Source organism: Amblyomma mixtum, chromosome 2, assembly GCF_055824585.1.
Source record: "Amblyomma mixtum isolate Tamu chromosome 2, ASM5582458v1, whole genome shotgun sequence".
Taxonomy (NCBI): Eukaryota; Metazoa; Arthropoda; class Arachnida; order Ixodida; family Ixodidae; genus Amblyomma; species Amblyomma mixtum.
The window spans coordinates 314513543-314541527 of NC_143013.1; the positions used below are offsets into that span (position 1 = coordinate 314513543).

The window sequence follows — 27985 nt, forward strand, 5'->3', positions numbered from 1 at the left end:
CACACAGCTTTTCTCCTTTGGGAGAGCAACAACAACACGATCAGCTCACGTATCCCGCTGCTACCTAATCTTGCTCCTCAAGAGCCTCTTACTCACGTGTTCACTTAGACGCTGCTATAGTCAGTAGTCCAAGCTTTGTTCGGCGTTTCTTCTTTTGTTCTGATAACAGGACAGTAGTTTTCATTTTTTTTCTTCATCATATTACGATCATCATCATCAGTCGTTCGTCCTGCTGGGCACGCGCTGAGTTCACGAGTAGAAGAAGTTTTCGAAGCGCCCGAGCTACGTTCCCGTGCGCTTCGCTCCGAGTCCTGCCCGAAAGGTTACAGCGTTGGTGGCCCTCAGTGCACTGCTAACCACGCCTCCATGCCTCAACACGGCGGTGGGCATCCCCCACACTACCATGGCGGAGGGCATCGCGCGCACCCCGGACAGGGGCACTACCCTCGCCGCAGTCATCCCTACAGCAAAATGGGTAAGCTGTTCAGATGCGGCCTATGTCTTCAGCTCTGCGCCCCCTCCTCACGCGTACGTGCCTCCGCCCGCTAATTAAGTTTTTCCACATCTCGTCATTTCCTACAACTCTGGCTCAGTGGCTACGGCGCTTTGCTCCTCAGCATGATTTATAGAAAACCTTGTTGTTCTAACGGGAGCTCCCACAAAAGCACATGCATTCTGTCGAGGCTATAGCATCTACTTATCTATATAACTGTCTCACATATCTCGGTGGACACACGTCAAAATTCAGGGGGCACTTTTTTGACCTAAAGTGTGGTCACTGATGTGTAGTTAAGATGTTAAGCTTCACCTCTAAGAGTGGAACGCGACAGCGTCTTGCAACGCTGCCAGGGAGTCCATAGAACGCCATCGTCCATTCGGTTCTACGCCTCGCTCGTCGGTAAATTGGTTTTTGAGGAAAGGAAACGTATCTCTCTCTCTATCTCATATCTCGGTGGACCCCTAAACCTCGCCGGAAGGAAAGGCAGGAAGATGAGAGTGAGCGAAAAGACCGTATTCACTAGACGCGCCTTTGTTCATTCCGAACCATCGAGCCAGGCAATAAAGAAAGAAAAAAGCTGACATGGCGGAGTGGATAGCATGCTCGTCTCGCACGCCGAAGACTGGGGTTCGATTCCCGAGCTCGACCAATTTCCTACTCGTTTTATTTATTTATATGGCCTGACTAGAAAAGTTAATTAGGCTAATTGGATAATTAAGCAATTAACTAAGCTCAGTCCCACTTACTTGGAGCCTCACTATACGATCCCTTCAATTGGTTGCATGGTTACTAGCTGAAGTACAATTGGCCCCGTTTGAAATTCGCGCACTGGGACGTCACGACCGCTTCGACCAATTGAAAAGCGTGGCATTTCTGTCGACAACTGCTGCTTACAACGATGAGACATTAAAGGCTTTCGCCTTAAAAAGAATAGCGTCTATAAAAGACTCTACACTAGTTTTAAGGTGAAAGCCTTTAATGTCTCATCGTTGTAAGCAGCAGTTGTCGACTAGAAATGTCACGCTTTTTAATTGGTCGAAGCGGTCGTGACGTCACAGTGCGCGAATTTCAAACGGGGCCAATTGTACTTCGGCTAGTAACCATGCAACCAATTGAAGGGATCGTATAGTGAGACTCCAAGTAAGTGGGACTGAGCTTAGTTAATTGCTTAATTATCCAATTAGCCTAATTAACTTTTCTAGTCAGGCCATATGAAAAAAATTACGAGGAACTTTAGCAGCTAAAGTGGTGAAAGGCGAAAGCCTGAGTGCTGCATTCTGCTACGGGGTTGTTCACTGCACATTTTGTTGGTGCATTAATTAACTGCGAATTAATGACGCTTAAGCTTCGCCTTTAGGAGTGGAACGCGACAGCGTGTTGTAGCGCTGCCACAGAGTCCAAGGAACGCCACCACCCGTTCGGCGCGATGCGTTGCCCTTTGAACGCAACGCTTTTTGAGGAAAGGAAATGGGGCTGTAATTCTCTGTCATCTCGGTGGACACCTGAGCCGCACCGTACAGAAAGGGAGGAAGTGTGAGTTAAAGAAGAAAGAGGGGCCGTAATGAAGAAAATGAAAATTGTATTTGAGGAAAGGAAATTACGCATTAACTGTCTCATATATCTCAAAGAGGGGCCGTAATGAAGAAAATGAAAATTGTATTTGAGGAAAGAAAATTACGCATTAACTGTCTCACATATCTCAGTAGACACTTACTGCGTGATTTCCTTTCCTCAAATGCAATTTTCATTTTCTGCATTACGGGCACTCTGTCTTCTTTCACTCCCACTTCCTCCCTTCCTCTACGGTGCGGTTCAGGTGCCCACCGAACTGACACAGAATTACTGCGCCATTTCCTTTCCTCAAAAAGCGTTGCGTTCAAAGGGCAAGGCATCGCGCCGAACGGGTGGTGGCGTTCCGTGGACTCCCTGGCAGCGCTACAACACGCTGTCGCGTTCCACTCCTAAAGGCGAAGCTTAAGCATCATTAATTAGCAGTTAATTAGTATTCAGGCATTAATCAATAATTAACCATTAATCAGTGCCAAAGAGGCAGCCAAAGTGGTGCGGAAAGCGCTTTCGCCTCTACGCACTTTAGTGCCCCCTGAATTGTTTTCTCTTCTCCTGCTCCTTTTTTTCTAGGCCCAACTGGCCGAGAGTTCAAAATATCCACGCTACCCCGCACTACCAAGAAAGCACTAAGCCCGATAGAAGCGAAGCGTAACGCCGATTTTTGAGCACAGTGTCATAAGCGTGCATTCTCCATTCCTTCACTCCGCGTTGCCTTTGCTACCGCAGGCGACGCCGCGTACATGACTGCGGCTTCCACCACAGCTATATCGTCGGCCGAAGGCGGTACACCGATGTCATCCGGCCCCACGCCGAGCTCGACAGTGTTATCGACGACGGGGGAGAGCAGCCCCACGCGTGAGTAGTTGCTGCTGCTTTCGTTAGTATTAATTGCAGAATCTTGCAGACTATTATTGCTGAGACAAACGGGGAGGTCTAAACACAGAGAAAAAAAAAACGTTGACAAAAATAATCACTGCAGGCCCAAACAGTACCTGAAGGCAAAATATTTTGTACACATATTACTAACATGTAACGGTCAGGAAAAAGTAAATTACGGTAAAGTTCATATGTAGAATCGATTAAATCGACTGCGGTGTTATTGCGGTCCAAGCGCCTTCGACGCATTGCTTGTCGAGTTCATAAGTTCACAGGGTGTCATTTCTCTCGGGGCCTCCTAGCATGGCTTAACCGCAAACTCCTTTACTCAGAGGCAGATACGCCTATTTATACCGGTTTTTCTTTCAACAGTTAGGAAATCCCAGCAATTTGGCAAAAAAAGAACGAAAATTTCGGTTTCCGGAATTCTCGGAACATCGTTGAAAATTTCCCATTTAGCTTAATACGACTCCTGAAGTTCTCCAAAAAAGGACAAATTCTTCAAATGGAACATCGCGGTCCCCTATAGATGACATCCTTACTTGCTTCAGGATGAATACGGGAATTCTAGTTTACTGCATGCTACTCCAACACCCTTGACCTCGGAAGAACTGTCATAAATGTCCTCTGCGTTAAAGGCAGAGAGAGAGTAGCGGAAAGGCATTCTCTACAATACGTCCTCCCACTGCTCAGGCGTATGGTTTTGTATGCCAGCGATGTTTGGACTCTTTTGACACGCCCATGGCATGTGGTAAAGGGTAGTTATTTCTGCTTCAAAACCCGCAGTTGCTCTCGAGTAGGGCGGTGTACATTTTATTAATGTGGCAAAAGTTGTGGAATGCTTGACATATTTCTTGATGGCTCATTCGTGCATAGAAATTTAACAGTATGTACATCTTAAGGGCCAAACGTTTTGCGCGCTATTTCGCACGCAAATCTTATCCGTGTTCTTTTATGTAAACGTATCCCCTCACGCTGCAAGCCATGTACGCGGGGGACAAATGAAAATTGTTTCCACTTTTTGCCTGAGCAACCCTCATCATTTTCTGATTAAAATAAAACATGATTGAATAATTGATTTATTGATTGAATGTACTGGTTTCAAGCCATGTGATGGTTACTTCGTTTTCTTTCATTAGCGATTTATGAAGTAGGGCTCTACTCGTTGGCTATGACTGTATTGTTGTATGTCATAAAATGAGAGTAGAAGAAGAGCTTTCTCGGGCTTGCGAACCGCGTCGAAAGTGCATCAGCTCGCAGAGCAACGTTCGCGCTTTTCAAAATTAACACCTTTAAGTTTTTAATCATTCACACGCTTCCTCGCAGATGCCTCATCGGTGGCGGCCGCGGAGCGCCAGCCATTAGGCAAGGAACCCGAAGGTGAGACGGAGCCACTGCGGCTGCTGCAACAGTTCCACGTGCTCTTTTCGATATTCCACAGTACTGGTGGTGAAAAATTCACACGGAGACCTAATTTCGCTATGTATTGGCAGTTCAATGGTATCAGCAGCTGTTAACGGCTTGTGTAATGGCAGTTCAATAGTATTAGCAGCTGTTAATGGCTTTACCAGAAGTGACGTCTATTCCGGTCTGGTGGCGTCACTTCTCTCCAGCTAATCAGCCAATGGGAATGCTCCGGTCTAGTGACGTGACTTTCCTCCAGCCAATCAGTGAATTTAGCCTCCGACGAGACATTTTCTTCCTGATGAGAGTTCTAATGTCATCGCATTCATAAGAAAGTGCACTAGGCTTCACGGTGTAGAAATTTGTGTGGGTAGCGGCAGTCCTCTCATTAAAACAAGGTTCTGACCTTTGACTGTTTCTCGTGTGGTCGCATAATTTTATTGTAGCGCTGAAGCAAAACTTTCACACGAAAAAGGCTTGCGCCGTGGATGTCGGCGTAGATCTGGTGGATACACTGATACATGCTGCGAAATTGGTAGCACTACGTAGTACTCCACGTCTTGTTTGTCTTATGTTCGAAAGTTTTCTTTCATTTTAGATTCTTCTCTTTCAAGAAGTACATCATGGAGAAAAAAAAATGTGTATTAGCATACCATCATTGATTTCTTCTTTTTGTATAATTTAAAGGTATTCAATCCTAAAGAGATGTGGCGTGCCCATATTTCATCTGCTAATGTTAGAGTGAAAGGTTAATGACGCATCGGTACAATGTCTTCGGTCGAAAAGTACAATAGCTCGATTATTAATACCTTGTCTTTTCTCTTTACAGCGCAAGTGTAAGCATTTTACTTCTTTACGAATCTCAGTATCATGCTTTGCAGATTACATAAAAGAGTTTCAGTTGCAGTATAATTATTAAAAGTGTCTCTGGAACATACAGTAAGATATATTTCAAGCCTGCGCAGAGATAAAGTAATTAAATAATTTGCTGACTAATTGCAGAACAAAAACAAATATTATTATTAAGTTCTGTTTCCAATGGTTACTTTGGTGCTACTGGGGCAAGGCTGGTGTGATGTACTATCAGCGTCAAATGAAATGCGAACAAAACACCTGAAACGCGAGCACAAAAAATCAAGCATATTAGAGGCTGGAGGTGAAATACAGGCGTGGGCTATTAACATTTCAGAAGAGCGGTCTTTTCGGCTTCGATGGGAAAATCAACTGCTCATGTATTTTGCCTCCATAGCATAATATCTGCGAGTTTTGCTGTTCGCGTTTCAATTGGCTTGTTCGCGTTTCAATTGACGCTGATAGTACGTGGCAAGTAAGGCTTTTATTTTATAAAAGGAATTGGCACCCTGAGGGTGGCTACAATAACGTAAACACACTACCGCACTTTGGTGCCAAGGCTATTTAGATTATCACAGCCTTCGCCATTGTTTCCTTATGTTGTTACGTCGAAGAAATCTCCTGTGAATATGTTGAAGTGTTGGCTTGTACACTTGGTGTGAGGGAGCATTTTCAAATTTTCTGAAGTGCTGTTCAACAAGCGAGCACCTGATATTGTCACACTTGATATGGGCTTCCTGTTAATAGATGCATCAAATTTATTGCGTGCAGCTAGGATCAACATAATGCTATTAATTTTTTTTTAAATGAGTTAGCACATCTTCCAAACACCGCTGGCTGCAATGCGGTCACGATATATGGGTCTACGAACGGGGGGGGGGGGGGGGGGGGGGGGGGGGGGGGCAATAAATTTTTCCTGTGTAAATACAGCGCCCATTACTTCTGCGCTGGCTTAGCGGTGCCTTGAGACTGATTCCCAGACGGGGGCTTTTTTAATGTACTCTTCTAACGGACGTAGAATGAAATGTTCATTTTTTGGTGTAATAAAAAATTGATGGCTGATCATAGCATTTGAAGAGCCAAATCCCCGTTAGCAGTTTTTGGTTTTACGTTACCACCTCCTTTCGACTGCGTCTTTAAATCTGATTTCGTGCTCACATTTTCGTTGCGCTGCCACATCCGATTCTGGAGGGTGTGGGAAGCTTCGGACACAAAGGCAGCAGAACTTTCGGCCAATGAGAGCTATACTGCTACTAACGCAGCGAACCCACCATCCTGAACACGGTTTAGCCGATGCTAAGTGATAGTTGTACAGCCTGGGAAGAATAGTTCGATCATAATTTTTTCTGTGGTAATGAAGCTTATAAAAGAAAACCGAAGTCCTTAACTTGGCCTTAATTTTTGCCTTTAAAGCTCGCACATTTGGCAGTGTCTGCTTAGCAGCACCGCCGGGACGGAACAGTTAAGGTGTTAATAGAGTGTCGTCACGGAGGAGCTGCCTTACCTTCCCACAGTGACTCAATCGGATTTGCCGTCTGCGGCTCAGCTCGATGGTCAGGCCGCGTTCTAACGTGGGAAAAAGGCAAAAATCCACTTTCATGCTGGTTTTTTTGGTGGACAGTTGTAGCATAGCGTAAAAAAATGGGCACTTTTTATACGGTGTCAGGTGCTTTGTCAATTTAGGTCGCAGGTGCAGTTCTCTGAAGGACTTTTGTATTTCAGCCCTGCAACACAGTACGCCCAGCAACCCGCAGATTTTGCCTCATGGTGAGTGATACATATTTCATTACTAATCTTATTGGACGCCTCCACTGCGTAAAGAAAGGAATAGAAAGGCTTCGTGCAAAGCACTCATTAAGGCCTACCCGACGCTTCGAGGTCGGCTCAGCTCCTTCCGAGAGGCCGGCTTGTTGCTCGAGCCCACTAGCATGCCGACTAGCATGTTTGGATTTCAACCAGGGCTTTCCACACAGGACGTCTTCTTCCAGCTAAAACATCACATTCTCGACTCACAGATCTCCGACACTAAAGCTATTCTAGGGGTGGATCTCACTAAGGCATTTGATAGCGTTACACACTCGGCTATCCTAGAAAACCTTACTACCCTGGGAGTCGGTGCCAGGATGTACAACTACATCCGAGACTTCCTCAGGCACCGCAAAGCCACGCTTACCTTCGGCGACCAAAGCCTACCAGGGATCACGCTGGGAGTACGAAGTACACCACAGGGAGCCGTCCTCACCCCTATTTTATTCAACGTAGCACTTCTCCACCTACCTCAACAGCTAGCTCAAATTCCCGACATCCATTTCAGCCTCTACGCCGACGACATCACTGTCTGGGCAAACCATGGCAGTGATGCCGAAACAGAACAACACCTACAATTGGCACTAACCACCATCGACGCATATGTACGGGAGCGTGGCCTGACCTGCTCCTCTTCAAAATCGGAGCTCTTTCTCTACCGGCCCAAGCAACACGATTCAGTTAATGCACCCATCTCCCTCACCCTAGGTACTCATCCCATCCAACTAGTACACAAAATCCGCGTGCTAGGCGTAGTTCTCAAATCCCACGGTGCGCACGGAAAAGTCATAAAGACACTTCAAACACACGCTCAACACACCACTCGACTGATTCGCCGCATAGCGAACCTCAGGGCTGGCCTACGCGAGCGAAACACGACTCACCTCACCCAGGCTTACATCATAAGCCGCACCACATATGCCCTTCCATACCTACCCCTCAAACAGAAGGAGAGAGACCGGGTAAATGCGCTCCTACGTAGTTGCACGCGAACGGATCTACGTCTCCCCCCCAGCACATCCAACGAGCTCAAAGAAGCTACCTTTACGGCACAAATATACCGTCTATCCAACTCAGAGGCTGGTCGTACTTTATTGTCCCAGTTGAGCCTGACCCCAATTATAGAGCCTACCGAGGGGGTCCCCCTTTCTGCTACCCTCCGCTCTAACCTCAACGTAACCCCCATCCCCAAAAACATGCACCCTGAGCGAGACAGGGAACGCAGAGTAGCAAAGGCTCGGGCCCTCCACAAACAGTATAGCGAGGACCATGAGGTGGTCTACGTGGACGTAGCGGAATATACGACAGGTTCCCTCATGGCCCTGGCGGTAGCCGACAATAGTGCAAAGCATCTAAACTCCAGCTCAATCATTACCAATTCGACCACAGAGGCAGAAGAGGCAGCCATCGCGCTTTCTCTCATTTCTACATCTGCCGCAAAAATTATCTCCGATTCCAAATCTACCATTTTAAGTTATGCCAAGGGCTAAATATCCAGCACCGCTGCTCGTTTACTACGTGTCTGACAGCCCCGGCGCCTCATAACCCTCATCTGGACGCCAGCACATTCTGGCCTCTCTGGCAACGAGGAGGCTCATTCCCTAGCCCGAGGTCTCACATCCGGGCTGGAGTCGAGCCCCCTCTACGAGCCTCGGAGCGCCTGCTCTCCTTCCGTGATATATTCTCGTACTACCGAGACAAACGGAGGGAATACGCACCCCCAGCTCCATCCCTCACCATAGCGCAGGCTGCACATTGGCGACAACTACAAACCCGGACTGCTCCATACCCAATAATACTGCTGCATGCCCGATACCCAGACCGATTCCCGTCATCATGCAAACTTTGCGGCAAACCAGGACACTTCTTACACACCCTCCTCACATGCCCCACCTTCCCTCATCCCCCATCACCAACCGTGGCGGAGTCTTACTGGGAGTCTCTTCTGACCAGCTCGTCCGCTCAAGACCAGCGCCGGGTCATCTCCAGCGCTCACAGAAGGATTGCGCTCCACGGGCTATCCTTCGCGTTTTAAGGGTGCCTCCTCCTCACATTGAGGAGGCATCCAAGTGCCACCCCCACGATTTACATCATTGGCAATAAACGTTTCCACCACCACCACCAGCTCCTTCTGAGGAGAACGATATTGGTACGATCTCAATCTCTGCGCGGTGCGCGCGCGCGCGCGCGCGCGCGGACGCACACACACACACACACACACACACACACACACACACACACACACACACACACACACACACACACACACACACACACACACACACACACACACACACACACACACACACACACACGCGCACACACACGCACGCACACACACGCACACACACGCACACACACGCACATGCGCAGGTTCATGCGCACACACAGGCACACACGCGCGCGTGCACACACACGCGCACACGCACACACACGCACACACACGCACACACACGCACACACACGCACATGCGCAGGTTCATGCGCACACACAGGCACACACGCGCGCGTGCACACACACGCGCACACGCACACACACACGCACACACACGCACACACACGCACATACGCACACACGCACATGCGGAGGTTCATGCGCACACACAGGCACACACGCGCGCGTGCACACACGCGCACACGCACACACACACGCACATGCGCAGGTTCATGCGCACACACAGGCACACACGCGCGCGTGCACACACACACGCACACACACACACGCACACGCACACACGGTACGTGATTAGGCGGGCCATGCAGTAGGCTCTCGGTGTCGAATAGGGCGGGAGGTCGGCGGGAGAACTGCAAACAGCATCGAAAAAGAAGTTAATTCATTTGATTCGCACGATGCCTTCGGGTTTCCGCGCAGGCAAGTCAAAGGCGTCCTGTGTCTCCTGTTCGGCTTCCTCGTCGCTCTGCTGGCGGCGCTGTGCTACGCCCTGTTCAATTTCCTCACAGGTGAGCGCCAACAGCCATTTCGGTGTGTGCCGGAACTGTACAGAACACTGCGTAGGGTTTCGTTCGGGGCCTAATCAGGGAGTGTCGCTTGACTGCCTTAAAAGGTGCCATGAAGACGTCCAATTGAAACTCAAGAAAGTCATTTTAATCCATCTATCCGCAAAGATGTCGAATAGTATTTAATCAAGCTAAAACAAAATCTAACAGAACCCTAAAGAATCCACGAAATATTCCAGGAAGGGTGCCTTCCAACTATATTGGCACAAGAGCATTTCTTCCAGTGGTGCTCGGAGACCTCCACGGATACAAAAGTTGTGATGGCCGTCAAGCACTCACTCGATTCTAAAGCATGAGCTCTGGGGCCAGTTACTGGTACTGCCACTGCGTATGGGTTCAGTCCCGTTTTCAATAGAAAACGAAACAGACTTCAAACCCAGCAGCGGCGTTGAAAGTAGGTAGAAAAGCTTGCAGCCATCTGCTCTCCTTAGTCTCCTTAGACACACAATATAGCTGTTCAAACGCAGGCCATTCTTTACAGCAGAGCGCTCCACGACTGAAATCATATCTCCCCCTGTTCTGGAAATGCAGCACCTGATTATTATCGCTCCGGTCTCTAAGGCGATTTCACGCAAAATATAGAACAGTGTAGCTCAAGCATATTTTATATTGTACCGAGATCGAAATTAAAATCAACGGGACGTGTTTCGTCGTGAACTCTTTCCGTTTACAAGTAAACTAGATTTGGATTTTGCTGTCATGTGAGGGGAAGTTCCTGCATTTTGATATTTACAGCGGTACCCGATCCAACGCATGTGGGTACAACAGCCACCGTCGAATCGATCAACACTGAGACAACCAGCACTGAGGCCACCACCGTGTTCCCTGACCCTCCTACGATCAGGACAAGTTATCTTCCACCCCACCCACCAAGTCGTGCTCCTACTACTGGGACGCTTCCGACCATGATGACTGCGACGCCAGTGGTAGTGTTCACCACAGAAACTCGTTGCACTTCTGCCCCTACTTCGAGAACACAACCGACCGCAGCTCCAACGACTCGGACGACAGCAGCGACACTTGCAACTGCGGCCACCACCATGGCCCCGACCACCAGCACTATGAGTTCGGGAACCAGGACCACGTCCAGAACCAGAGCCAGTACCGCAACCAGTGCCGGAACCAGGACCACCACCAGATCCACAACCAGATCCACTACCAGCACCACAGCCAGTACCACAGCCAGTACCAGAGCCAGTGCCCCAGCCAGTACCCCAGCCAGTACCCCAGCCAGTACCCCAGCCAGTACCGCGGCCAGTACCGCGGCCAGTACCGCAGCCAGTACCGCAGCCAGTGTCACCACCAGGGCCACCGCTACGGTCCCATCCACGTCTACAACCGTGACCACGACCTTTACGACTGGGGCGGCCTCCACCACATCTGCTATTACGACTGGAGGCGCACCTGCCCCACCAACTACACCCCGTACGTTCATCATGCTTCGCGGCTCGAGCTGAATACCGAAAGCTTTATTTTTAACATGAAGACAGCACAAAGAAAAAAACGATGAGCTGCACGCATCTCTACATTTCGCATTCGTTGTATTTTTTTTTCTTAAGCGTCACTATCAACTTTGCCAAGTCTGCAGACAGCATGTCCACTTTTTGTTTCTAGTTAAGAATCAAAGCCAAGGCCTATTATCATTATACATTGCAAAAGAGGACTAGTAGTTACTTATAAACGGAGCTCTCCTCATTCTTCATTCCTTTTAACACGTGCAGCACAGCGAAAAGGTACCTTTCTCTTGGTTAACCTATCCGCTTTTCGTTTTGCTTCCCCCTGTATCTCTCTCTCTCTCTCATCGGCCAGCAATTCCAAGAAGGCAAACTAACTGCATCGCTTACCCAAGAGAAGGTCCCCTGAGAGCTTAGCTGCCAGTGACTGACTTCGCGGCAAAATATCACCAGGCACTCGCTGCCTACACCAAAGGAAGAGTCACCTCCACTGAGTCACCTCCACCTATGTTCCTCCTTCCCGCAGCGCCTGGCGGGTACCCAATGGGCAAGGCTCCGCTGTTCTGCACGTACGGCGTCCATCAGCAGGACTACGACGCGATCAGCATCGACGCCTGCGACTACGCGTTCGTGCCCTTCTACGTGCAGGGCGGAGACACGTTCGTCGACGACAGCAGCGCGTTCGTGCAGAGGCTGATCGCCAAGGCAGCGGCCTCGACAAAGACCGCCTACGCCATCAGCGTTGCCTTCGGGCAAGTCTATTCCCACTCGCACTCCGCGTGCCCCCTACGACTGTGAGGCCGCATTCGCGACGCGCGGCGAGATTAAAATTAGTTCGCACGTATCCTCATGTCGTCTTCTCCTATGCGTACTAACGCGTGCGGCAGGCGGACCGCCCCACCGCAGTCAACCTGCAGGCACATGTTTCGTCGATGGAATCCACTCATTTATCAGGTCAGCAGTCACTCAAGCGTGCGCAATCCAGCTGCTTCTGCAGAACAGACAACACTGTGACATCCATGGCGTGGTATCCTAAATTTCGCTGTAGACACTACCTTAACACTAAAAATTCGCAGGAACATCTAATTACATTGTGCTGGAAATGCGAATGCATTAGAAGCTGTTGATGCCTCTACTACGAGTTTTGAGTCATTCTTTCCTGGCTGTGTCTGCGGACCCCTAAACGTCTGTCCGCTCGCAACTGGTCATATCCTCGGTCTAGAGGTGGCGACACGGGCGCATTCAAAAATGATTTAAACATATAGTTCCTTCTGGTCTGGTGGCATCACTTACGGTGCGTGGCGGTGTTGCTGCTTGTGTCACTGATGTGTGGTTAAGATGTTAAGCTTCGCCTCTAAGAGTGAAACGCGACAGCGTCTTGCAACGCTGCCAGGGAGTCCACAGAACGCCATCGCCCGTTCGGTTCTACGCCTTGCTCGTCGGTAAATTGGTTTTTTGAGGAAAGGAAATGTATCTGTCTCGCATACCTCGGTGGACACCTGAACCTCGCTGTAACGGGAAGGGAGGAAGATGGGAGTGAACGAAGACACCGTATTCACTAGATGCGCCTTTGTTCATTCCAAACCTGCGAGCTGTGTATCAATATTTTGCTGAGTGTGTCCTGAAAATTTACGATGTGTTAAAAGACCGAGGTTTTGACGAAGAAATTGTATCCCTTTTCCAGAATCTATCCCAACTGAAGAAGTTGGAATGGTCGCTGGAAGCGAGGAGTGCTGTAGCCATGTAAATAGTCACATATGTTGTAATGCACTGTATACCCACGCCTTTGAAGGCAATAAAGAAAAAAAAAAGCTGGCATGGCTGAGTGGTTAGCATGCTCGTCTCGCACTCCGGAGACCCGGGTTCGATTCCCGAACATGACCAATTTCCTTCTCGTTTTTGTTTATTTATCTGGCCTGATTAGAAAGGGTATTTAGGCTAATTGGGGACTTAAGCAATTAACTAAACTCATTCCCACTTACTTGGAGCATCACTATACGATCCCTTTAATTGGTTGCATGGTTACTAGCCAAAGTACAATTGGCCCCGTTTGAAATTCGCGCACTGTGACGTCACGACCGTTTCGACCAATTGAAAAGCGTGACATTTCTGTCGACAACTCCTGCTTACAACGATGAGGCATTATAGGCTTTCGCCTTAAAAAACGCACAAACGCAGTGTTTCACGCAGCATCCTAACTTCGCTCGCCTCCTCTCGCTATCGCCTCCCCAGTTGCAGCGAACTCTAAATTTGCCTCCCGCAGCATTGAGTCCCCCCCCCCCCCCACCCTCCCCCGCAGAAAAAAAAGTTAGTAACCTGCACTGCGTGGTCATCGCGTGGCAGACGGGCCCGCCTTGACAAAGCCCCCCTGATGCCAAGTGTGTCTCAAAACCTCAAAAGTAGACCGCAGCGAGCCCTCATACCACTACTGGCGCAGCAGTTAAGCAATGCTCCAATGCACCGGCAGGTGGCTCTTTCAAACACAGCCACCGGTGGGGATTGAGAGACACAGGTACAATGCGAGAAGGAATAGCTCCCGCGTGGCTCATTTTTGCACGGATAGTCATTAGGGAGGCTGTATATTTTGCACGTAGGCCTGCAGTTGTCTGAATCATTTTATTTTAAGCCATTTTCATTTTTGCTGAGTCATTCTTGGTCCGGTACCTCCCTCCTCTCCCCTACAAATTGAAACGAGCAAGCATAGATGGGGACTGTTGAAAGGTGGCAGGTGGAGAGAAGGGAAATCCCCCTAAACACCACCTGGGCACCTGGACGCTTTGCGCACACGCCGACGCCGCCGGACGGTTCTCGCCTTCACGGCCCTCCTAATGCTATGGCATGAAAACAGGGCAACAGATGAGGTCGAAGGAACGGACAGCAGCCAAAGTTGCCGCTATCAATCAGTTGACATTCAAAGTTAACGTAAGAGCTCGGCTGCTGACCAGAAAGGCGCACGTCCGATCCCAGCCGTGGTGGTTGCATTTCGATGGAGGCGAAATGCTAGAGGTCCATGTACTGTTCGATGTCAGTGCGCGTTAAAGAACTCCAGATGGTCGAAATTATCCTAGGCCCTCAACTGTGGTCTCTCCCATGGCGTGAGTTGCATTTAGGCTAAACCCATAAACCAAACTAACCAGCAGCTTCAAAGTCCAAGAACTCTTCGGAGAAGAGCTGTTTTCCCGCCATACGAGCCGGCGCTCTGCAGGTGGCAGAGGCTAAAGATGTAGGTTGTTCTAAGTACTCACTGGACGCCGTTTCTAAAACTCGCTTGAAGAGCTCCAGTCGCCAACCATTGTGAGATGCAGCGCAAGTACCGCCGGAACCTCTATACAACTAATATTGATTACAATGGATACTTGAGCGCAAAAAGACAAGCACACGTGAGGAAGGCCACATAGGTCGCCCCTCAATATTTAGCAAGTGTGCTCTGTCTCACAAATCCGACAACACCTCCACGAGGGTTCCTGCTCTGCGCAATGAATCTCGGCGCTTCATTGGCATGGGTCGACCCTTATGGTGAACTCTGACCTGCTGTGCGGAGGGTCAGAGTTCGCCGAGTGGACTCTGACCTAGGAGTGGACTCTGCGTTCACTCCTGGAGTCAAGGGCTCCTGAATATTCAGACCACAGGCCTCACCTTCGGCACGCCCCTTCTGCCTTCTCCAGGCAAGAAAGTGAAAACCAGGCATTATTCAGCACCTAGACTCCAACTGCTGAGCCTGGCCTTGCCCTGTGCGGGCCCGCAATCCCTGACAGTTTACCGCACTAGTCTTCGGGATCGCGTCCTGCTGGAATTCCTGCGAAAACAACAAAAATATGAATCTACCTTTTCATTTCACGCCGCATGGCGTTCAAATGCATACAAAACACACTTTAGGACGACGAATAACGAAGCCATGATATGTGAAGAGGGAGTTCCTAAAGCATTTTTCGCGCTCGGATAACTTCAGGGTGAAGGTAGTTCCATTCATATCAAGTGCCTCCTTACAGAGGTGGCCTACAGGGATGGAACTTGCTTCCGCCGGACAAGTGATATGCCGTTCCTTTACAGAAACCATTCGGCCGCATTGGTCGACATAAAGAGCGCCAGTGGTCGAGCCAAGGTCGAGCAATACTGGACGACGCAGAAGATATACCACTACGCCGTCTTCGACATATACTTCTTGCCAGGTCGCGGAGACCCCGTTGTTGGTCTCAAAGAAGCGTTCGACCTGCTCAAGGTGAGGTGACATGGGCGGAGTATTGGTGTTAGGCACAGCACTGTATCCTGCAAGCTTTATTTCACTTTTGTCGCGAAGGACAAAGCAGTCTCATACGTCCATTGTGGTACTGCTAAATAAAAACACGTAGTTTTTGTAGTCAAGCTTTTCATGTCCTTAATAGATAGTGTCCTCTTTATAATTAAATAGAGCGCTTATGTTATGACTTACAGCAAGACACCACGAAAAGGTCTAAACGAAGCGTACTATAGTCACAGGTCTCTTAACTGCACCCGTACTGACTGTAAACTGACCGTAATTCATGAATCCTCAAGGTAACATATGAACAAACTGAGAGGTCACGAACGGGTATAAATGCGGTAGTTTTCACACGCATATATCCAGTAAGAGTCAGGACTTTAAGGGAAAACTACTAAAGATATAGGATCAAAACAATAATGCAGGAAGTACCTGGAAGAAAAAAGTGTGCATTTTGTGCGAGCATAATGACTAATCGACACCCACTCAGTTTTCATAACGTGTCTTTCAAGGCCGGGTCTTCCTAGACGCGAACATCATAGACAGTACCGTATTAAAAAATCTGCCATCTTTAAACAGTCTGTTAAAGCGTCAATAATGAAAGTTAAATATAAATCCATGTTGAGCGCGTCTCTATATGCCGTGCCACGTGCTGTCTAGAATACGCGAATTATATACTATCGCTCTCTTCATGCAAGGGCTCCTTTTAAAAGAGTTAGTTCTCCGTAAAATGCTGGGAGCCTCGTTCCAGCGCATGTATTTAGCACAATCTAACCCCTTTTGGCCGCTGTAAAAACCAAGGAAAACGTGAAAGGAGTTTTAAGTGTGTCTAGCAGAGACGTGCTGCAAAATTTCTCTCCTAGCCTGAACTCAGGTTCAGTGATGCCTTCCTGTAAGCTGACCTAGGTGAACAGAAGTTAGTCGTGAAGAAGTGAAATGTAGACATGTGACTCCATGAACGCCGTTGTCATGAAAGTGCTGGCTTGCCTCGAAATTGATTAGAATTTTCTTTTAATGTGCTTCCACCATGCATGACCGAACGATGTGTTCGGTCTGCACAAGGTGTTGTCAAAGACCTATTTCTCAAGCATTTCACCCAGTACAAGCCGAACACCAGGCCATTAAAAAGCTTGTGTTCATTGAAAGATCAGTGAGCAGCTGACGACAAAGGGGATCTGGACCCACGCCTTACGCCCACGAACGACGCATGCTCACATCCCTAGGCCACTGCTTGGTTGCCACAGTGTTCAGCTGGTCCGCCTAGGGTGATGGCAATTAGACACTTTTGTTTCATATTGTGAATTTTCGTGACGCCGCAATATTGTTCCGAAAGAGCACATCTTCGCCTGCCTCTGCCATGAGCTAACTAAATGCAATTGTCAGGTGCAGGACTATTTCAGGCAAACGTTTAGAAGCTTCGTGTACACTCGCCGTCAAAAGCAAATGGAAGGCGACATTGTCAAAAAAATTTTAATTTTGTTAAATCTAAAGCATAATGGTCCATGCTTGTTGGTACACAGTGCAATTCGCCCAATCCCAATTAGGCTGCACATATATATTCAAGGATGCATGAATTTGAGGGGCACTGAATAAATTTGTTCGTTAATATTGGCTTCCATTTACTTCTGACGGCATCTGCACATACTAGAAAGAGAGACAAATGGTCCTACCGTAGTACCACACATTGCATGACAGCGGCGAACTAACTTCAATACCTGTTTAGATGCCCAACACGCACCAAATTTGAACGGTTAGATTGCGTTTACACAGCACGCTGATCACAAACAGCAAAACGATCTGAAATTCTTCACTGTCTACACAGAAGCCATAAACCGAAGGGTGTGCTCCGCAGTTCCCTGTGTGATCTGCATATTGTATGTGTCTGATCAACGCTGCACGAGAGGCAGAGAGGCAGTTGAAATTTTTCTTCGCTTCTATGTTCCGGAAACTTGTGCGGGCACCTCTACATGAGAGATATTGCTTGTTTATGTATTTCTGCCATTGCTCACTGTAGTTGCTTGTAGCCACGGTGAACGCCTCCACGGCGACACTGCCTATAGTTCCGCGAGTAAACTACTTGTCAGCCGCTCGAGCAGCCGAGATTACGGCTACGGCCACCTGATCGGTGTGGCCATATGTTAGTGAGAAGCGCTAACTGGCCACGTTAGGGTCCTTCGCTGAACCACCTGTATATCTTTCACCATGATCAATTGTATTTACGTCAGGTTTACAACCGTTACCAGCATCTTAAGAAACGTACCCCACGGTTCATTTTTTAATGCGTGAGCATTAGAGGGAGCCTGTCGCGGAGAAACTAGCATGAAGAAGTGAAGCCCTGAAGGTCATGTGACCTTGTGGCGCCATCACAACCTGCCCGACGGGTTGCGAACAAACTGCACACCGTGGCAGGTGGCAGTTAAATTAACGATTTGTCCGGAGAGGTTGCGCGGGAAGAGCAACCTTAGTCGCACAAGCCCCACCGATAGCAGCACCTGCCATCGCTGGGCAGTGGTGCCTCGCTTAACCATTGCACCACTGCACCGGGAGCGGTATGAGGACTTCCAGGGATCTATGAATGTTAAATAGGGAATGACTGATGTCGCGGCATTAAAACAAGGTGGGAACGAAAACGCCAAGAACGAAAAATAAAAGAAATCAAAAAAGAAATCGGTGTGTGGTCAGCATGTGCCCAGTTCGTTATGCGACCCTTCGTGTCGTCTGAGCGAGCGCCATTGAGTTTTTATAATAGCGTGCGCTTCACTTCACCTCAGGAAAACGCACGTTCAGTTGTGCGGGCGAGGTTTCTCCTTTACCTCAACCTGTTATCTGTCCTGGCAGGGATCTGCTTAAAAGAAGTTTTTTATCAATAACCTTGCAGGAGTTCCGGGCAGTGCAGACGGACCTCAAGTCGAACCACCCCAGTGTACAGGGAGCTCCCCAGCGTGGCTTCGTTGTTGCGGGCATCTATTTCCACCCGAGCAGCTATGCAGACGTCCTCCCTGCGTTTGAATCCGAGCTCCGGTAAGCTTCCGAGGATGTGCGCGCTTGACTTTCATTCACGGCAACCTTCGGTGAATTTTGGCTCATAGGGTGTCTCAAAATTCATCACAGGGACCATGACATACGCCAATATCCCAGAGTGCTTCATCTTGCACAGTAATACCGAGAAGTGCGAACTCCATATTTGGATTGGCCATTGTTTGGCCCCGCACATCGATTCGATCCCGAAAACATGCCTGAAAGAAAGAAAAAAAAGAAGCTTGCAGGGGCACTTAACACTGCTTACGTGTGGGAATGTGAAAGCATTACTGTCCCTGTGTGCACTGACACCCGTCCACACACACGGCGTGCGCGCACGCATATACCATCACCCGGAACGCTGTACGACGAACGGTTACATAGCAATTTTGATACAAATATTGGTTTTTCAGGAAAGAAAATGGCGCATTAAAGAGTCCGGGAAGGCATACAGTGAAAGGTCCATATTTCGTCGGTTCGAATTCCTGTCGCAAGCTACCCTTCAACTTGACGAGCACATGTAAGCTATGTGTAACGAGAAATCGTATGACGCCGCCGGAACGCTGCGTGACAAACGGTTGAGTCAGAGTTTTGGTACCAATGTTGTCGGGAAAACTGGCACCACATGGAGGTCGCCAGTGGCAAGTATATATCGATCATGGCCTCCGAGATCATCCGTGCGGGGGCGGCTGGTGCTCTCGGAGGCTTAGTATATACGAATTACATGTGTAGGATTCTCTGAAGGGGCGGCGCTCAGCTTGCAGTGTGCGTCATACGGCCGCTTGATGATGTCAACCTATTTTGCTTTACACCCCTCGAATTTTATGTGCAATGTGCGAGTACATAGACGCACACACATACTCCCGCCGGCGTTTCTGGTAAGGGTGCGTAATGTATTCGTATTAAAATGAAAATGAAAAATGAAGAGGCGCAGTAATTATATCACTCTCGGTGAGCGCCTGAACTCCAAGTTGTTTTATTGAGCCACACCGTGGATGGAGGAGGAGGAGGAAAAACATTGTTAAAGTGAAGGGAAGTTGGGCTAGCTTATGGGTGGTGTTCTCTTCAAGGGCTGCATCGGCTTGAGCTGCCCTGCGGACCTGGGGTCGACGTGACCTTGTGCAGAGAGAAAGAGACGCAGCAGTGGAGAACTCCAGTTTATTATCGACATGCGGGATTCTTGCATTTCGCCTTTATGGACATGCGCTGACCATTGCGTGGCGATTAAGTTATTTTAATTGAGCGCTTCTCACCACCTCAGTATTTCAGTATTTCGCCATCTGTGTACGTGGGCTGGATGGCAGTCGATGTGCCATCCAGCCCCCTAGTGGAGATCAGTTGTTTGAACCTCTCGTGCATGCTGGCATTTTGTCATTGTGCAAACCAAGCGAGGTGTACTCGCTAAGCCTAGCAGGTTTGTAAACCTAGAAGCAATGTGCCGGGTTTGTCGCTAAAATTTTGTGGTGCCGGCATCTTAATACAAGGCAAGAGCTTCGTGCGCCTTTCGTTTGCTGAGAAGGGGAGAAACACTGTAGCGCCAACGAAGATTCGGTGCCGACGCGAGCGCCGCCAGCCTCGCCGGGTGCCGCCATGTTGCCGCAAAGAAAGGTGACTTGTGCAAAGTGTGCCTTGGGTTATGCGCGCGCGCGATTCGACGCCGCACACTTCTTGGGGACCTTACAGTCCTAAAAAAAATTGTGATAAGGTACTAAGTGCAGCTGTTACTAACGTAGACTGCTTTTTACAGCCTGTTTACTGAATATTCACTGCCCTCTTCAACGTAGTTAGTAAATGTCGGCCGTTCCTACCTTTTTACTACCTATGGTCATGCGTTAGTACCTGGTTAATAACCCTTCCTTCACGTACACGCTGCTGCTGCAGCAACTTCTCGGTGGACGGCCTGCTGCCTTACACTCACCTGCCGGTGGACGAGTACCAAGCTGGCCTCAACTGCACCATCACAGGGGGCGCTCCCTACTCAGTCACCAGTGCCGTCAACGTGTTGGGCATGGTAAGCATCAGCTGCGACGAAAGCTGCTACCATCGAGAACGATTCGTTCGGTTTCCTGGAAATGCGCAGGCCATAAACGAACACCGAAAATTTTATTGGTGCGTGCTAGCCGTCATTTTATGAAGGTGATTTGTGGAGTAATGAATTTCCAAACGATAGCCATGTGATGAACTTTACTGCTCGCTCTCTTTTGTATGTAATGGAGACGGCCCTACCTGCTTCGATTTCGTGTCCGGCGTTTTTCAGCGCTGAGCTGTTTCATAGGAACCCTGACTGACTGGTAGAAAGGTCTACCTATAGTAGAATGCAACTTAAAAAAAACAGCGGTTGGCACCAATGGGTCATGTGATCCGCGGTGTGTTTTATTACTCCGCTAAAGAATCACAACCACAAACGAAATCAGGCTTTTAATGTTTAGTTATATAAAGTCCGAGGAATCTACGTTCTCGAGCTCGTAATTTTGTCTGGTGGTCAGTTTCTTGTTTAGGGAACAAGAAATGGCAAACAACAGACTCTTTTGTCGTGAACGAATTCTGTGCGCCTGGCCACATTAGGGCGGAGCTTCACTGCAGACTTAAGTTGTATGCGACTATAGAAACGCCAGACTCGAAAAAAAAAAATCTTGGGAGGACATTTAAGTTTACCTTAAGAGTGCTACACGATAGTGTTCCTTAGTGGCGTACCGGTACCATCCCGGCTTGCGACCTAAGGGACAGGATATAGCTTGAGTCCTTTAAACGATTACGAAAAAGCCTCCCCCTCATCACTAATGTATCGCTGGTAGCCCTAAGGGTCAATTGTTTTTAAGCAAAATAGCTTGGCTCGCCAGCCGCAGTGTGCAGGCTTCACATACTATAAGACTGCACTGGCACGGCGCCTGACATGAGCGACGCGCTGCGCGTCGCGTATTGCTATCTCGTTGTCGTTTTCGACGCCGTAGCGATGCTGTAATGGGTGTGTCGTAATGTGTGTGACGAATTAAAACAGAGCTATATAGACAGAGTACACTTTTCTAATGTTAAAACCATAGTTTTCCTGAAAAGAGAGCTTTTATCAGCCAGGATAAGGCCAAAAAAAAAAGCGGTTACCGCCGGCATAGGCCACTTTCTCACCGACTGCGGTGGTCTCAAAGGTGCTGCTCAACGCGTATCTCTAAGGATAGACCCCACGTTCCTTCTTGGCCTTGGTAACTGAGTGTACGATGCATTCTCATCAACGTCACAAGTTTCAACCGAGGGGCGGACGAAAAAAAACTCAATTTTTAACACCAAAATTTCCCAGCAGTAAGTCCTCCTCTTGCTGTGAACAAAACACGACAGAGCTGCTGAAAGCCTAACAATCGAGTCTTTGCTGAGAGCGAAAATTGAGCCAGGTTGTCCCCAGGGCCCGACTGACGGCGGTTGTGGTTCAGATATTTGCTGCGCGATTATCGTAAAAGTAATCGTCAAGTGAGGTCAGCTGGAGCACCTTCAATTACCTCTACACGACAGACTATAGATGATGCTTAGCAGACTTTGCTGCCAAGTCGGCAAAAGTGTAAGGTTCGCTTCGAAATAAATTCAACGGCAGTAACGCGCCGACGGACGACGCGACTATTTCGCGTTGTCACGAGGTTGACGGCATCTTATTTGTGTCAGGCGCGCTTTACTGAAACACAATGACGAAAACGGAGACATTTCCACATTAAGAGACTTCACCTGTTGATTAGCTGTACGCTTTCCTTTATATATATATATATTTATCAAAACAACTAATAATAATAATAAACCCATCGCTGGACACGGATGGGTACAACCGTCCCACGGCCCGGCGCCGGGCTTTATTATTTATTAGAAGTGCGCGCATGGAAGAGGCCTCGCAAGCTCCACTGCGCCCTTTCGTGGGAATGCCCAGCTTCGAACGCCTCAGCCTGCAAAGATGGTTCGTGTTACTGTGTTCATATGAGGGCTCAGGTTCAAGTTAGTGCGCTCTAAACAACGTGTCTAAACAGACGTGCGGGTCATAGGTGTAAGCGGTCTTTCGAAAGTTCACTTCAGAGTATCGCTGCACTCTTTTGACTGCTGCAGGTTTCCATCTCCAGTTGTGTGAATTTGCGAGAGAAGAACAACATGTCAGTGGGAAATTATTTCCTATCAAACCACAGCTAACGATTAAATATTCGCGTTACACACTCGTAACCGTTCGGTGATATTTTTTGTGGCCTTAAACGCAATGACTGTCATGTTTCTCAGTTTTAAGGCGAAAGCCTTTAATGGCTCATACTGCCGTCCGTTAACAAAGCGTGCCACACGCGTTTAACTCTAAAACTAGAAAAGATAGATGGAAACCAATGGTTGCATCAGATAGGAGGAAAAAATTAACCCAGAAGCCATGTTTGATGACTGTGGGTTAATTATTTAATTGATTGTAGGCAAAAATGTCTAAAATGCGTCGAAATAGCGCGGACGTCGATACAGCCACGGGAACGGTGTGACGTCAGATCCACCGGAAGTCGTCATGGCATAGTGCAAATTGTCACAGAATGGTCGGAAAGACGTCGGATTTGTGTCAAATTAGATGAAGAAATGTATAATTAAGCGTAATTAACCCTTAATATCCCCGAAAGATGTACAATTTTGGTATCGATATAGCCACGGGAACGGTGTGACGTCGCATCCACCGGAAGTCGTCATGGCATAATGTCCTCGGCTTTCGCCTCTGAACACTTTAGTTGCCCAAGTGTCCACGCAATTTTTTTCCGCCGTTATATGGCGACCGGAAGCTCGCAGTCTAGTAATTGTTACAGCACTTCCTGCAACACTGTCTTTCGTTTGCTACTTTCATTTACAGGTGCGGATCATGAGGGACATAAGCAGACTCACTGCAGTCAATAAACCATCTGTGGCCGTGTCCGTTTCGCTGTGCACACGTCTCTACATGCCGGTGCGAACTCCGGCACTGGGCGCGGCGTGCGCGAGCCACATGCGTCGGCCGAACACCACGGCTGCTGTGAGTAACCGGAAGCTGGTGAAAGGAAAGCCTCGTGACGAACCCAAAGGCGCACAGTTCTCAAGAGTCCTTTCCTGTAGCAGGCACTTTCTGCCGGACCATCACTGCGCTTTTGCACACCAATGGAATTTTTGAGAGATAATTCAGTGGCAGTAACCGTAATGCTCACCTAGTGCCATTTACATTACAAGACAACAATAGAACGAGAGCAATTCATCTGTGGCTTCAATGCAAAATAAACGGCGGTAGTTGCCGGTTGATCTCGGCTTTTTCAAATCAGTTTTTATCCTTCTCCGAGCAGGTGTCGAACCCTGTGAATCATATTCGTTCCCAGAAATGCCAACAAAAGGGCAGTTTAGCCAGTAGCTTTGTTGTAAGCTGGGATTTTTACTGCGCCCCTTATAACTGCGTATATGTTGTGTCCGGCAATGCATTATCTTTTCCTCCACAATTGAAAAATGTGAATGCGGCCATTTTTCGATGGCAACACATCAGCAACAGCCTAATAAATTGCGTAAGTGGACGCAGTGAGGCCATGTTTTTCTCCTTTCAGTTCTGCAATGACCCCATGGCGCTGTACAACAGGCCGACCATTCGGAGAGTGGATCGTGTAGCAGTTGCTTTTTCTCGGGGAGCTCCGAGATTGGTGACGACCTTTGATACCAACGACACCATTAGCGCCAAGGTAAAGCTCTCTGGAAGGTGTTTGTTTGTCTTCTAATTGCGTTTGTGTGCTAAAATTCAGCCTGGAAGGCTTCTGAATGATGCGCGAAGCATGTAGGTTAGTTTAATGCCGGAAAATGTACGCGATTCGTGGTGACTTGAGGGCAGCGAAGCGCAGTGTGCCAAGTACGAGGCATTTGTGCCGCGTCTCATAATGGCGATTACGGGGCCCTGTACTCGTATCTCGTTTCCTCGCACCGGCTCTATTCTAGCTTGCCAGTTTACTGCTACGATGCATAAGAGGCCGCACGGTCAGACCGTGAGCGAACGCTGCCCATACGTCTGCTAGTATACTAGTCACCTGTTTCTTTTATTACTATATTAACCAGTAAGGCCTCTAACTTATAACCGTCATGAACTAGTCTCAACAGACAAATGTGGTATGCCATACATAACCGTATGCAAATCAAACGGAAGTAGCAACTATCTTCTAAGGCCGCAACCCTGCATGCGTGCCACTTTTAAAACACCACGTGTTAGAAATCACGGCTCCTTGTTGTGCTGCAAAGTGGCGATAGTTGAGTGACAACCTCTGCTCATTAAGTGAAACAGGTGGTCGAAATTTCTGGAGCCCTTCACTACAGCGTCCCTCATAGCCTAAGTCGCTTTGGGACGTTAAGCCTCCATAAAACCATACTCATTCTCTAAGAAAGATCACTTCTTCAAAGCGATGCTCTCTAGTGCGATGTTTTGCTGCGCGAAAAAGCGGTCATTAAATCATGTTGCAGAAACCCCGGGGTGACGATCCGTCGAGCTTAAAATAATGATTTTGCGACATCACCATACGGTCGTGACCCGAGATGAGCAAATCACAGCGCTTTCCTTGAGCGTGGACGGATCCAATCAGCGGCCGCACTTCAAAGCACTGCAAAGCGACTGTCAGCGGCAGGCAGATCGACTTCGCGAGATAGGCTGTCGGTACTTGGCTGCGCTCATCGGCTTAATAGATTTGAGTTATTATACTTTCTTATGCTCTCATTAAAACGCACTCTTGTGCGTGGCGCCCGTGCATGTGCGTAGTTCTAAACCAACACTTTGTAGGCATACGCAACCGTTTCCGGGCTCCGAGTGCCATGAGAGATAAAGATGCGCCGCCATAGCAACCTTAAATAACACAGATGACGTGGACACATGAATAAGAACGGGACACAAACGCTTGAACGTAAATAGCAAACTCTAAATACTAAACGGTTGAGAATGAATACGGGTGACTGCTTCATATTTATACGCGCAAGAGTCGGAATGGTTTGGAAAGATAACCGCGGTGCTCTGGAAGCATTGTCTGCGAACGGCTGCATGCAAGCTAGTTGATGTCAACGTTTGAAGCTTGGAGATCTTCCCCAGCTCTAAACACCTAGAGTGTGGACGCAGGACCCACGACCGAGACTCACACTTTAATACAGCTGGCCAGCAACCGTGCGTCTAAAGTTGTTTGACTACATTTTAAATGCGCAACAGGCTTAATTTTATAGGCTGAGACTGACCTAAGCACACAGACAAAAGAGTATGCTCGTACACTCAGGACACTGATAATAAATTGGAGTTGTCCTGTATCGATATATTACCACGCGCTGCTGTCACAAAAAATGGTCAAATAACGAAATATGGGCGTCTCCATCACCGGTCGATTTCATAAGTAAAGATGCGTCGACGCGTCTTTTTGGGAGCAGATCCGAAAGTCTGGGCCACCATTTATTTCAAAGGGCAATCACGCAGTCTATTCTTGGTGTAGAAGTCAACAGTTAGAGCCGCGGGTACTGAGAAAACATTTAAATCCAAATTTTTTGGTGAAAAAATTGTATTTTTCAAAAGAACAAAGCTCAGCATATTCATAAAGAGTCATAGAATCGATTGTTAGCGGGGAGAAAAAATGTATAAAATCGTCCTCAATTTTCCTTTGAGATGGTTGTGTTCGAAATCTACTTCGCTGTGAAATATTCAACCATGCTTCCTCCCATAAGAATCCTTGTCGGCCCTCGCATCTGTTGTGGCAAAGGCTGAAAACAGGACGGGGAATATTTTTTTAAAAGTCATCTTAGATGAGGAGTCGGAGCTTTGCAATAATCTTGCACCACTGCTCCTGCCTTATTTTCCAGTACTGCATGGTCAGACAGGACTACCAAGACGTCGGCCTGGCTTTGTTCGAAGTTGAGTGTGAAGACTGGAAGCATATGTGCAACCACACCATGTCCCTATCGGGCGCGGACAGGTTTCGGGACGTCACCACCTACTTTGCCAGTTTGGCGAACGTCTCCTCTAGTAGCCTAATTTGCATGTGACCAAAAGAATTACGCGCGCGATGCCTGTCGGCGAGCCCTTGGTGCTACGAAAAACTGATATTGCTCTACGGACTTACGGAATTATGGACTGGTGCTGTCGTGAAAAGTTTGGTGTATACATTTTCATGTAGTATGTTACAAAGACGCAGGGTTTCTTGCGCATGGTATAACTCAGATTTATCTTAACTCTCGAGGCTTAAGCAAAGCGCGTAGAAGTGGATTAGTTTGCTTGTACATTTCTTTCTTTTCCTGCTCCTTTTCTTTTGGGGCGGAGGCAGAGAAGGCGGAAGGGCGGAACAAAATGTGTTTTCCAAAGCTTATTTTTTCACCGTACCTCGGCGTTGTTATGCTGACTGCGCCTTCAATGGAGAACGCGACAAAAAGATGCCTACCTTTCCTTATTAGTTGAGTTTTGCATAACTTATGCTGCTACATTATGGAAAGGAAGATACATTACGGTTCGTTGTGGATTCGTTTAGTTTGCACGGCTGCGATATTACTTTCCAGGTTATTAACGGTTATCTTTGTTATCGCCCCTTTGTCCCTCTTCTGAAGAAGGGAAACTGCAGCGTGCTGCGGTTGATTGATGCCGAGGATGTGCAGCCTGATAGCTTTCGAATGGAAGGAGGAACAGCTTTTGTTTTTTGGTCATGCTTGCCTTCTCGTCTTGTTGCGCTAGTTAAGGGACTAGTTAAGTTATGCTTCATGCCAGCTACTCATGTATATTCGAAAGCACGCATGCCCCACTCGAACTTGGCATGCCTCCATGTGAACTGTGCAATCTTTGCGAAACCGGACATTATTTGCGCCCTTGCGCAGTTACCCTGCTATAAAAGTCGCAGCTTATCCGTCTGCTTGAGAAGACAACGAGCGTTCAACTGTACGCAGCGACATTTAGCGACACAGCGACATTTAGAAGCAATGCATGTTCGCCGAGTTGCACAGTGAATAAACGTGCACCTCTCAGAAGTGTCACTTGGAGTGCTTTCTACCGGGCGGCGACCTTCCGGCAGCGCAGTCATGCTGAAGGACCTTTCTGTAGTTCTTCTGTGTGAAGAATGCTGCAGTTACAACTCATACTAGCCCTTCATGCAGTAGATTGCAATAAATTATTACAAAACACGCGCACCACAGAGGATCCTTAATACCACCTCCCCCCCCCCCCCCCCCCCCCCCCCCCCCCCTTTTTTTTTTGCAACTGACAGCTACGGAAGATAGAGTAAGGACCCCTCGTATTCTGGGATCCTTGCA

The 27985-nt window shown here is 48.2% G+C and overlaps 2 protein-coding genes across 10 annotated transcripts in view; one reads left to right on the top strand and one right to left on the bottom strand.

Moving 5' to 3' along the window:
* Positions 1-12933, bottom strand: part of LOC149365031 (uncharacterized) — a 119976-nt gene extending 107043 nt beyond the window's left edge. For 6 of the 9 annotated variants that reach the window (XM_089575113.1, XM_089575118.1, XM_089575117.1 and 3 more), the window contains exon 1: positions 11869-12360. The gene's annotated coding sequence lies outside the window, so the exon portion shown is untranslated. Of the gene's footprint in view, positions 1-6704; positions 6767-11868; positions 12361-12771 lie in introns of those variants that run through there. The other 3 variants (XM_089575115.1, XM_089575116.1, XM_089575114.1) reach the window with 3 other exon arrangements.
* On the top strand, positions 404-27484 carry LOC149365034 (uncharacterized). The gene is made up of 12 exons (XM_089568776.1): positions 404-528; positions 2795-2923; positions 4271-4324; positions 6884-6967; positions 9879-9967; positions 10852-11449; positions 15529-15697; positions 18594-18736; positions 20615-20744; positions 23574-23732; positions 24286-24417; positions 26552-27484. Exons 1-12 carry the CDS (start codon positions 404-406, stop codon positions 26732-26734), a joined length of 1995 nt encoding a protein of 664 aa, XP_089424902.1. The 3' UTR covers positions 26735-27484.
* The last annotated feature ends 501 nt before the right edge of the window (positions 27485-27985 follow it).